Here is a 13,692-nt window from a genome sequence, read left to right on the forward strand (position 1 = left end):
GCTGTGAATGTTCTCAAAACCAAATTTGTAATATAAACCCAAGTTTGACTAATTTGACTTTAGACTACTGGCTTCCTAGCAACTGGGGCTGTTTGATGCTCTCTTGATGCTTATGCAAGCTATGAACATTACACAACAGTAAATCTACACAGCTGTATGCTGCAAAATTGACAAAGTTATCAAAAGAAGACGATTAGCCAGACTATTAACCTGTAACTATTGTGAAAATGGACTGCAAAGGCAGGATCATTCCACCATCTACTACTTTGTGGAGCTACCTCTCAACCTTGCAGATGAGAATACAAGATGTATGGATAAGACTGGCACAAGAAACTGTGAAAATGATTTATAAACTTTGGATCTTGATTATATCCAAATGTATTCAAAACCCTTTAAGTTTTGTATTCGACCTCTGACAAACTCAGGAACCTCTGGAGAATGTGTATATACAGAAATCGCTGCGGTCTGAAGAACAAAAAAGCCTGTCATTTAAAAACAGTGAGAACAACTCCGAGCTCAGTACCTCCTGAAACACCAATCCCTCAGCATGACAAGCCAAGGACACGGGGACTCGCCCATGCTGAGCCAGAGGGTGGCTGTGCAGAGCGGAAAGCGGGAGCAGCGGTGGTTCCGGCCAAGCCCTTGCAGGGAGCCCTGGAAGGCGCGTGCAGGGGGAAGCCAGGCTCGTGCCTGGCAGCCTCCCAGGACAGAGAGCCAGCGAGCGATGCCAGGGAGAGCTGAATGGGGACCACAGCAAGAGCCAATAAATCAGCACGGGTGTGACCAAGCACATCAGGGTGTCACGCCTGCCTACTGCCAGCGTAACGCCACAGAGCGTCTTGAGCACACAGCATGGTCTTGTTAGCATGAGGAACCAAGAACCGCATCACCAAGCTGGGACTGCCAGTTTTCATCTCCCCTTTGAAAATACAGGGCAATTTCTTCTATTATTAGAAAGACAGATCTAAAAGGCAGGTATTTCCTGCAAGAGTCATTCAATTTGCTAGAGGAGAGACCTCAGTGAGGAAGGATTGGCAGGACAAAGACTGGGCATGGCCCAACCATGAGGTGGGCAGGCACTGCTTGCCAGGAGCCAAGGCTCTGCTCATCCACCTTCCAGGATCAGCAGCATTTGGGAGGATGAAAGGCAAGGTGGGGATTGCTGCAATGAAAGAGTTCAAAGGGAAAAACCAGGCACAGCTATAGGGTTTGTTTTGGAAAAAAATTATAAACACTACTTCTTTTGCAGGCAGCAGTGATTTTTTATTCCTTTTTAAATTTTTAATTCTTCTTGCATTTTTATGCCTCATGAGCACCTTGCAAACATATCTCTTATATTCCAAATAAATTAATCTCCTCTACTTCTTTGGCATTGACAGGGCAAGATTTGCAGGCACTTCTTATTTGAACAAAAATAACATTGGTAAAAGCAGATACAATGAGTCACACAACCCGTTCTTCAGGGCCACAAATCAGGGTGAAATTAGAGAGAAAAAGAAAGAATACCTCTCTCTAGTTTAGGTAGTATATAAATTGCAAAACTCAAAGCTGCAGCCCATAGTGGCTGTTTAGTACTCACTATTAGAATTACAGATGTAGTCAATATGTGCCTGAAAAGTCACCTTGCTTTTCAAAAAAACTTTAAAAAAAATATTTGTTATAAACCTTGCCTTGTTTACAAGTTCACACCACTGCAGATACAATAATTCAGGTGCTGAAAAACATTTTAATAGCTAACTTCACCTATCAGATATCATGCTGTCTCAAGTAGCTCAAAAAAATCAAATCATGAAATCCAGCTGGAAAATACTCTTAACTGCTTCATAGTGGTTGGGCTACAAAAGTTAGTTGGGTTTTGCAGGTCTTTAAATTATGACCTAAAATAGTCCTGAGCAACTTATGCAATTTATTAATAAAACAAGGTGTTAAATATTTGGCCAAAATAATTTGTAATTCAAAATAAATAGATGCAGAAACCGGATTGCATTTTAAGTCTACAGTAAAGAGAATAAAGAAATCATTGGCATTATGACCTACACTTTAATTCTGTTTTATCACTTCTATTATTTTCTTTTACGTACCACATTAAAGTTTTGTAAAGGTATAATTTATTATTTTAATTAATATGGTAATTTCTTGGATTTAAAGTTCACTCTAAAGGTAACCATATTCAGGAAACAATCTCACACTGGCATTTCTTTATAGGCATCTTTTATGTTCAGAGTACAAAGCACTAAAAATAGTAGTATCATGCAATAAATTAGATATTAAAAAGACTTTCAGAATGGAAAATGAAATAAAAAGCATGCAAGACTGATTTTTAAATACCTACATATCTTTCCTTTTAAATTCTAAACTCACTATCAAGAATTAAACAGGAAAGGAAATACCTATAGGGGAAAAAAAGTCCAAATGAAACGCCTCAAGAGGAAGATTAGGATTTTATCAAACAAGCACGGCATAGACTGTCTTTCTTATTATTAATCTCACAGGACAAAAAATTTACCGTAAAATTCAGTGCCAGTGGCATTCTTCACAGCACTAAATTAAGGATTATACCTTATGTAGCTTTATAGTTTTTGTAGGTGATGACTTTTATTACATATGCTAATTGTTCTTTTTCTAATAGCACCATCACATCTTTGGGGAAATACTTACTCACCCATCAGCTGAGTATAATCCATGTTCTGAATATTTAAACAGCACATTTGCCCTTTTGGTTATTTGAATAAGAATGAACAAAAACATATGTTCCATATTTATCAAAGAGTTTTCCCTGCTCAGGGACAACAAGTAGCAGCCTTAAACCACAAGGAAAAATATTTAAATGTATGTTGTGATAATTATATCAAATATTGGAACAGGATACTTAAGGAGATTATGGAATCCTCACTGAAGACTTTTAAAATAAGACTAGACAAGTATCTGTTTCCAGTTTGTTGTCCCTAGCTGATCTTAGAATAATAAGGATTAACTTCTCAAGGCACCTGTCATCTCTTGGGTTCCTTTTTTGTTTATTAATTAATTATCTGACATAGAGTCATGCAAAAATCAGGAACTTGTAGTATAAAACAAGAAAATAAATAGCATCACTTCAAAAATACTGAAATCTGAAAGCTGAATTGACGTAATTAGACTTAGTATAACAAACTGTATCACTCTATGTTAGTTAAGGGTTTTGTCTATTAATTCCCCCAAAATATGTATATGTGTACATAAACTACAACATAACTAATAACAGCCTATAAAGAACAAAATGAGTATGTTAATATGAAAGTTAAAAGAAAATGCATAACTTGGATTAGGTGAAAAGATTTAAATAATGCCATTAATATTTGGGGATGCCACTAGGTAAATACTGGAGAGTTCACATTTTGTCCCTGATACATACAATTCATAAGCTGAGATCTCAAAAATATGGCAGATATTTTGAAGGAAAGCAAGGTATACACATCTGGAAATGGACCCACCACTTAGGGCTAGATCTGGGGATCCAAACTCATGACCTCCCCAGCAGGGTATTTGTGACATTTCAGGTGGGATTCAGTTGTCAAGCCCAGGCACAGAGGCACAGAGCAGCTGCCTAAACCCAGGCACACAGAGGGAGCCCTCCTTGCCTTTCGGGAGCTCTGTCTGCCTTCCGGCTGCTGCTCTGAAAAAATGCAAGTTTCCTGCTGCTTTCTGCTGTCTGTGCCAGACCCAAACATATGTCCTGCAGATTTAACAGTGTCTAAACTGGTACTAAGCAGCTACTTTTCATCAACTCTCTCCCTTCATGCCCAGCCACAGGTGAAAAGTTAGGTGACGAAACACGTATGGCTCAATGTGTTCACGTACCTAAAAGCGCCAATTTTTCTTCAGAATTTATCCTAGCTCAAACAGGTTTCAAGATCTGATTCAAAGATCTTATTTTCTTGGCAGAAATTTCCAAAGGAAAAGCTATTTTGACTACATCAGCAGCTAAGAATTCTGCTTCAGAGGTTTAAGGAGGAGCCTGCCAGCTGCAGTAAATACTTGGTGGGTTTTGTCCCTTATACAGGCAACGGTACATTTAGGATTTAGTTAGTGTCATTTAGTAACATTTAACAACATTTAATTCTGGTAACAACAACAATCACCAAAAATGTGTTTGCTTTGCTGATCAGGTATTTTTTTAAAAAGAAACTATCAGTTGAATTCTGCTTCACTGGAGTAGAAGAAATTGCTGTGAAACAAGTCATTCCCTGAAATGTGGTCCACAGTGTCTCTTTCTGAGAACTCTGCTGAGCATTGAGAACAGCATTTGGCTGAGTTAACACAACCAGTAGCAAAATGTGTTCGCTAAGTTGTGGCCACGGAGACCTCAAATGCAGAAACATTGATTTAGTACTGTCAATACAGTTCAAAACTGAAATTAGGATACTTAGAAACTTGTTTGCCAAGGGTAACTCTTGTCTTGTCAGCAGTTTTTCTCCAAAGCTAATGTGATAAAACAGACCCTTTAGAGTCAGAACATATTTTTATGCTAAAGATGTATAAATGCCAAATCTCTCCTAAACTAAAAATCTCAAAGCTTACTCTCCAATTAATTTATTTCTGTGCCTGCCACTGGCTTCATGTGCTCTCATTTTCCCTCCTGGCAAGCTCTGTGTTTAGGAGGGAAGCAGAAGAGCTCTAAAAGGCAGTGAGTGAGCTCTGATGCAGGCAGTGGGGTAGCACCTGCCCCCCATTCCCCAGCAGCTGCAGGTGCTGACATGACACATGGGCAGGCAATGAGCAGTGACTCTGCCAGGCTCCATATCCAATATTCCCAGCCAGAGATGAGACTCAAGCCCTGAGTTTGAATCTCAGTTTCATACTGAATAACGTGGATGCCTCAAAAGTCTGAGGTTAGGCTGACACAGTGTGATACCACTGTAGGCAGAGAGGCTTAATTGCCACATGGTGGAGAAGTGCATTCAGAAGGTGTTAATATTCCAAACTGATTTATGTTTTTCAGTAAGAACATAGATCAACAGGAAAAAAGAACAAAAGAAAAAAGGACAAATATTGTCACTTGCAGCACATGAGGCTTGTGGCATGGGGAAGAACATTCTTTCACTAATATTAGTAATTCAATAAATGGGCCTCAGTATTCCAAATTCTATACAGAAATTATGTATTGCTATTAGCATGCAAGTAAGCCCTACCAGTTGCTGTCAAAATGATGCAGTAATAATTTCTAGAGTAAAAGGAGAAGGAAAAAAATGGCGTTAAGGGAAAAACCTTACATATTTATATACTTTTTATAATTAATGCTTCTGGTTTACATAGAAGCTCCTCCTTCAAAAAGCATCTATTGCACTCCAAAAGGAGCATGTATGATTTTATACCCATATGAAGTGTCATTTTATTTGATATATACTCTGTGTCTACTGATATCCATTAGATGTTTACAGTAACAAGGAAACTGGTACATATAGAACACTTATAATACACTGATACCTTTTAGGAGTTTAAAACTTGATATTTAGCTCCCAATTTTTGCACTACAAAACTCATTGGTTTGCTACTGTTATTTGGTAGTCAAACTGTGAAACAACTACACATTTACAGTTTTTCCTTTTTCTAAACATTATCCCAATGAATGTAGAGCAATGCTTTCTGATCACAGAGTAATAGAATTGTTAAGGCTAGAAAAGACATTTAGGATTTTCAAGTCAAACCACCAGTGTATCACCACTATCATGTTCATCACTAAACCATGACCTCAAAGTGCCATGTCCAGTCATTTCTTGAACACTTCCAGGAAGTGTGACTCCACTGTTTCAATGCTTTACCACCCTCTCTATGAAAACATTTTTTCTATTACCAATCTAAACCTCTCCTGGTGCAACTTGAGACCATTTCTTCTTGTCCTGTCACTTGTTACCTGGGAGAAGAGACACTCCACAACTCCCTATAACCTCATTTCAAGTAGTGATAGAGAGAAATGAGGTCTGCACTGAGCCTCCTTTTCCCCAGATTAAACAAGCCCAGCTCCCTCAGCTGCTCCTCACAGGATTTGTGCTCGAGCCCCTTCACTCGCTTTACTGCCCTGCTCTGGACTCATGCCAGCAATTCAATGTCTCTCCTAGAGTGATTATAAAACAAAACATAGTTGAACTTAATGGAATCAATATAACTGGGTTTTGTCATGCTTAGGACTGTATTCTTCATTCTTTTTCAGTAGAAATTATTAGTCATTATACAGGAAAAGAAGTATGATTTTAATCGATCTTTCTGGAGGACATTAAACATCTACATTGTAAATGACGAACTTCCTTACTTTTTAAACATCTGTATCTGTGTGTATTGATTAACACATATAAATTATAGAAAGGTTTTCATTTAGAAAACTATTCTTGTCTCAAAGAATAACAAAACAGGGTTGAACTTGCAGAGGCTAATTCAGCTTTAGTTATGCTGCACAAAACAAAGTAACTGCTGCACTGAAAGGAATTAAGATATTATGAAACCTGCAGAAATGAAAGCAGAATCTATCTCTAAGCAATACACATTAGTTTTCAACATTTTCCACAATAATTCTCCTTTGTCAAAGCTATGTAACAATGTATAGTGACATCAGGAATGCAAATCACAAATAAAAGACAAACATAGAAATGAGGAATTTGACACAGAGATCAATTGTGGTTTTTTCACATGCAAATGATTATGGGGCTCTGTGCCCAACCCAGGGAGTGCAGACGTGCAGAGCATGCAGGTAGGATATACGGATCAAGGCGTGCACTTTTCCTCTGCAGGGGAACCATGGAGATGACAGCACAGAAGAGAAAAGGCACTTACAGTTGTTCTAGAGAGGCAAGTCCTTTAAATGCTTGCCTGTCAATTGACTGGATTTCATTCTTGTACAAATAGCTGAAACAAGAAACAATCAGTAATATTAGTACACATACAAGAGCTACATGAAGGTGGAAAAGAAGAATTAAGTTGACACATGAAGACAGTTTTTCAACTACATATTAGAAAAAAAAAATCACAAATCAAAAACTAAAACATAAAAATATTCTGTCCTTGAGATTTCATCCCAAAATGACTACTAGGAAAGACATAAGTCTGGGGCCTTGAAGGCCCTGAGGCTAACACCTGGGTAGACTTGGGCTTCCCAGTGCTCATGGCACTACTTACTGGGTTTTTGTCCCTTGTTCTCTTGATTGGTTTGCCAAAAGTCAAAACAAGTTCAACTTAATGGGACAGAATTGCATTAGAAGTGCCTTTACCAGAACACACCAGGGATGGCCTCTTGATTTTTTTAAAATACTCATCTGAATACTGGTGCAAATATTCAAATTAGGATAGAGTGGGGGGGTCTTTTACTAGACTTGGAGAAAAAACACTGAGAAATTTCCGTAATTCTGCCTGTGTCACCTTTGGAATATTCACAAAAAAATACAAGTTATAATATTGGTATCACATCCATAAAGCAGCACTGTATATTTGTTTTATCACTGTGCAGAAGATGGACATTAGGTCCCCACTGATACTTTATAATATAAACAGAATACACATGCAGAGTATCAGTATGATCACACATGTTGTCTACACCTTTTTTATGGAATTAAAACAAATCAGGAAAGGTCAGTGTATGTGCTCATGTTCATCATGCTCTTAGCAGCAAGGATGGTTTAGTGAGGGGGTATTGGAGGAAAAATCACACAGTTTAGCTGATGACTACAGTTTCTGCATGGAGGCAGCAAATGAAAACACTCTGGAGGTTCAGCATCAGTCACTCTTTTTGTGTTAGGATAGGCACAGGTTTGTGGTTAAGAACTTTTTCACAATTATTTAACAAATGATTTGAAACTCAGTTAATCAGGCATGGGTTTCTATGGAAAGGGGATGAAGAGACTTTGTACCACAAATGACTTTATTAGCAGGCATCTTATTAGTAGTGGTTTTGGGTTTTCTATTATTGCAGTTTTCAGTAACTTACTGGAAATATTGCAAACTCCTTTTGGTGCAACAGAAAAAATAGTGGCTCTGCTGGAGGTGGTGGCAGTTTTTACACTGATGTGACAATGGGCAACATTTCACAATAGGCCCTAACAAGGAAAGAAGTTGTAGGTATTTGATATTCAACTAATGACAACTTTGGGGAACAATAAGGATTGTATCCTTCCTTTGAATCTAAATTAACTTTTCCAATGCACTGCTTGCTGACAATCCAACACATTAATATACAGAGATTCCTGTGTGCTTTTTTAACATGGATACGCATCTGAATAAAAAAGCAGAGCTCTTCCAAGAACAGGTAACATGGAAGTAAAAATTTCTGAGGTTTTTAAAATATTCAAAACCAGAAAAAAATTACTGTCATGTAAAATTACTGTAAAGACTTTAAAAATAAGAAAACAGTGATTTTATATGTGGAACTGGTTTGTATTCTATTTTAAAAAAAATATTTCTTGAGTATTAAAATATTTGTTTTGGCTCAGACTTAACAATTCATTTGAGGATCACAGTCTTTACAATTTTCTCTCCTTAATTTTCCTCTCTGATATTCAATTCCTATCTTATTTTCCTGTGAGAAGTTTAAACACGCCTTTTCACTCCTTGGAAAATTTCGAGGACTGATCAACTGAAGTGTTATTTATCTTTCTTAATACACTTAATTCCACTTGGCATGTGAAACCCCTCTTATTTCTGACTACTAAACTTCTGGTCAGAGCAGAGAACCAAAGTGGGCTTAGACAGTTTTGAAAACCACCCTCAGTTAATCATCTCTTTCTGGCATTTCAACAATTTTTTCAAAAAATCTGAATTAATCGGATTATTTAAAAAAAGTTTTACCACAACCTTTGATATAACTTTTATTTACTCTCTGCAGACAGAAGAAGGCAGAGAGTGAAAATCAGAGTTGAATTAGACTGGGATAATGATTGTAGTACTGCAGACATTTGCCACCATCCTGCAGGGAAGGGAGCAGCCTTTAGGAGTTCTTACCAAGGCACTGCAGTGAGTCTTTATTTGGTGTTTTCAGCTTTAAACCAGAGCTTTTTCCATTCTGACCAGAAAACCCTCAGCTGCAGGAAACTCAACCAACCTCAGTCAACCATATCCTCCCTTCTCAGAGAAACCCCAGCAACCTCAGGGCTACACATCCTATGACAAATGTGTTAACCAGACTTCCATTTAATTGTGTAGCTATTTCACTGAGGACAACAGAAAGAAAAACATATAATTATTTGCCTAATGGACAGAGACATGTCAGAATACAAAGTACAAATAAGTATCATTCACAAAAACATTCATCCCTCTAAAATGGCAGCATGCACATACAGTGTTATAGAAGTAAAACTTTGTAAACATTGTTAAATTTCAACAAACATTCTCAAAATTTATCTCAGTTACATTATCAGAAAACAAAGGCAGTACAATTAGGGAAAAAATGATTTATCATTTAATTTACCTAAAAGCTCTCTTACAGAACTAAATATTAGAATTTTACAGGAGATGAACAAACAGTGGATTAAGATGAAAAAGGGATATCTTCTATTATGACATTAAATTATTTCTGGACAACTAATAATATCTATTTTTAGAAATGTTTAAAAAAAAAAAAAAAGTTTTGTTTTGTTTTTTTTTTTCCAGAAAGGCAAGCAAGGCTGCTAGAGATCAGAGGAAATGGTCATACACTTAGGAAATGAACAAGTAGGTAACCAGTTACCAGAAAATTTGGAAGAAAAAGTACCTTTAATTAACAAGCCTGCTAGATTGTCTATGAGGATATTATTGGGGGGGTTCTTTTTTTCTTTTTTTAATGGGCCATATCAAAAATCATGTGATTCAAGGAAAGTAAGATTCAGATATATTTGTTTAGAACTGGAGGGGAAAAAGGCAAAAAGTAACAGGCATTGCAGCGTTAAATCTCACAACTAAATAAACACTCAAAGACAGATCTACATGGGAACATGAAGGACAGTGGAACCAGCAACATGAATTGCAAAGAAAAGAGCTCTGGAACCACTGGAGGTGCCCAGAGGACCAAGTAACATGACCAGGACACCAAGAGTGGCAGAAAGCATGGCAGGAAATGAGACCTAATATTAAACACATCATTCACCACTATTACATCATTGCCCAGATACAAAACAAAGCTTGCATGCTCCCTGTTGGCATTTCTGGAACTGATACCCTTCAGACAGTCTCAATCACCATTTACCACATGCCTATGGTAACACTTTCATCTCTGTTTCCTCATCTCATACCAGGCAATGGTATGAACACACAATGTTGTTGACAAATTGCATTCCCCAGTTTTATTTCTTTCACTTCCTTCATGTTATCTTTTAGCTCACTGCTCTGTAAATGTCTAATACATTTAGAGATCTTCTCCTTATCTGGAAAGGTTTTTAATAGCTAACCTATATTATATATTTTTCCATATCTCCTCCTGACTTCTTCCTTTTTTAACTCACCTTCATTTTTCCCACTTCTGATGCCAAATCTTCTAGTATTCTACATGTTGAAATAGTAATAATGTGCCTACCTTAATTCACAACTATCTTCTCTCTCAGAGAATAAACTGTTGACTTTTAGGCTTAGGAAGAATTATCCTATCAAGTTTCTACAAATTTACCTGCATCTATATTATAAGGTTGGGAAGCTCACTAAGGAGCTTTATTGCAAACACTGAGGTACATGGAATAAACAAAGATGGACAGAAAAGCAGAGAAGCAGAAAAAAAAGAAAAAAAAGTACCCTCTTAGTTTCACAACAAAACAATAATTACATTTCTTTCTTTCCAGCCTTTAGTATATTAATACAAAACCAAATTATTACCACAAACAGCACAGCAAAATCACACAAAACTGCTTTTATAATTGCCAGAATTTCAATTACATAAAGAACAAGATAATAAAAAATCCTTAAAATATGTCTAAAAATTACGTGCACAGTTTTCCTTTGATGATGTAAAGACCAACTTTTACAGGGATGAATACTTTCAATGCAGAGAAAACTGAGAAAATATTACTCTTCATCAAAATGTGTTCCACATACAGATTATTCTGGTAACACACACTCCTCATAAAACTGTAAACTCAACTTCAGAAAGGAATAGCACCAAGAAGCATTTGAAAAATCTGATATAGATCCTGTCGAAAGAATTTTTGTTTGGAAGTGCAAAAGCTGATCTTCAGCATACAGCAGTCACAGAAATGGATCTTAACATCTATCCCTCAGAGACTGGCTTTAAAAAAAATAAATATGCTGTGGTATACTTTATATATTTTATATAAAAATACACAATTGTGAATAATTTTAGATTTATATATGCACGTTTACTAATTGTGATAGATTTTATATTCATATATACTCACATTTTGATAAATCAGGTACACTGAGAAATGACAGACTTTTTTAAATGAATAAGGGAATTATATATTTTCAGAACCACATGCAATCCAGTACAAGTTGTCGTAACAACAAAAGTAACATCATGGATCAATGATCCAGTTTTATGAAACATGATAGTACTAGTTAGGTTTTCAAATACCCACAGGACCAGATGATACTAAACCTCAGTTCTTCCAGGTGATTTGACTTTGTAACAGCACATTCTGAGCAGCATTTCTAACTTTTGCACAATCTCTCCCCTCTGATTTCTACTTCAGTGAATCCTAATGGAAAGAACTGTTTTGATTTGTTCCCTTCATTTCACAGAATAGTTAGCATTCAGTTACTCAGCTTCAACTTTCACTGCTGAACAGTATTGATCTGTTACATTTAAATCTTCTGTATTGATAACCTGACCAGTACCAGAAATTTTGTACTTTTAAGGCTGTTCAATTTAAACATTTGTCACAGCCAGTGAAACAGGCAAAAAACCCCTTTGTTCATTTTTTCAAAACAAAGGATAACTTTAAAGAGCTCTCTGCAGTTGAATAAATTAGCCCATTGAACTTTAGATTTAAATTTTCCAGGGAACAACAGGAAAATAAAAAGATCTTCCTCATAATAATACAGATACTGACAGCCATTACTACATGTATATGAAAACAAATCAGAGTTCAGTTATCTTTTTTTGCTTTTTCACTGAACACATTGCATTGTTAAGCTTTATTTCTGGTTTACTACAGCTAGGAAAAGACAAGCATATGAAAACAAAAAAGTAGTAAGAGTCAAAAAAAATCTTTGTAGAGTTTCTATGGAAAGCTTAGCAAACCTCACATAGTAAAACCTCATGTACTACACTACCAGAACCATCATGCAGACTTTTCTTGCAACAAATACAATCATCATGGACTTTAATCATTCATTGGCAGCAGTGTTCAATATTCTTTTCCCTCCTATTGTGTAGAGGTTAAACAATTTCATTACTGAAAGACAATACACATAAAAAGGAAAGCAGGAAACGTAATCAAGCACAACTTGGAGAAACAGGCAAATATGTCTGCACAAATTTATGTGATTTTCTCCCTGCTCCCACCTCCCTAGAGGACTTCTGGCTGTATTCTTGGAAACTGCATGCAAATTTCAGCTTCTGAATTGTTTCCCAAGCAATGAAATCTCAATGTGACCTTTTTCTTCTGTGTGTCATTCAAGTAACCATCAATCAATACTCCAAGACAATGGGGTGAAACTTTTCTAAATGACACTCCACAAGGTTGTCTCCAGAAACCAGAACTGAGAATCCATGACAACTAACTCTGCAGCTTTAGTCTGTTATACAGACAAAAATGACATTTTGATGCCTTTTGTTTATTCATATAATTAATAATCTTGGTATATTTGTTAAAAAAGAGAAAAGTTAGGCTTAAAATATCCAGGCTGACTGACACCTAGAAGTAACAGCAAATCATATACATACTCTGGTATTTTGGGTTTGACTGAAGTTTTCACTTAAGAATTCAGTGAAAAATGTAGGGATAGTTAACAAGCTTAAGTAAGTTACAAGCTTCTGCAGACACTAACTTTGGACTAGCTACTTTCATATCACTTTTCAAAAGACAAAAAGTACCTGTGTGAAGATTTCAGTGAACCATTGAAGAGGTGGTTTCCTTCACCTTCAAATGTATCCCGTTTTAAATTATAAGTTGCATATAATAAACAGCAACTACTAAGTCCTTTAAAATGTATTGCCTACAGAGAGCAGTCTTTTATTAGCAAAAACTTAGAGAAAAACAGTTGCCCCCAGCCCATAAATTCATTTCACAGACTTTCAGTGCAGTTTATCTCCTGATATAGTGGGTCAGATAGAAAGCACCATCTCAGATTAGAACACTTTCTCACTGAAGAAGCTGTTACACAATGAAGTGACATTTCATTTAACTTACAGATATTTCAGATTTTCAAGATCTTCAAATGCCCCACTAGGAATTCTTTTGATTTGATTGTTGTTTAGAAGCCTACAAAAGGAAATATAAAACAATTTATTTTAACGTAAAGAAACACTAGGGGAAAAAACTGTAAACACAGGGGCAATATAGTATTAAAGAGAAAATGCTTTTTCCCCTAAGAGTAACTGTTAGAGAAAAAAGGTTATGTGCTTACAGCTGCTCAACCACTGTCTTGCAAGTGAAAACCTGATAAAATTAGACAGTTGTAAAAAAATACATAAAAATACCCCAAACCTACAAAAACAGCAACAAAGATAACCAAAGAGAACCCCCAAACTCAAACAAAAAAACAAAAAGAGCCACCCAGAAATGGAATAATGTAGTTTCTTGCAGT

General features: G+C 36.3%; 1 protein-coding gene across 1 annotated transcript in view; it reads right to left on the bottom strand.

Moving 5' to 3' along the window:
* PXDN (peroxidasin) overlaps positions 1–13,692 on the bottom strand; it is an 83,138-nt gene that overhangs the window by 41,607 nt on the left and 27,839 nt on the right. The window contains exons 3-4 of the mRNA XM_050972515.1: positions 13,296–13,367; positions 6,805–6,876 (exon numbers count right to left, since the gene is read on the bottom strand). Coding sequence (XP_050828472.1) covers positions 6,805–6,876; positions 13,296–13,367 — 144 coding nt within the window. The remainder of the gene's footprint in view (positions 1–6,804; positions 6,877–13,295; positions 13,368–13,692) is intronic.

Source organism: Serinus canaria, chromosome 3, assembly GCF_022539315.1.
Source record: "Serinus canaria isolate serCan28SL12 chromosome 3, serCan2020, whole genome shotgun sequence".
Lineage (NCBI taxonomy): Eukaryota > Metazoa > Chordata > Aves > Passeriformes > Fringillidae > Serinus > Serinus canaria.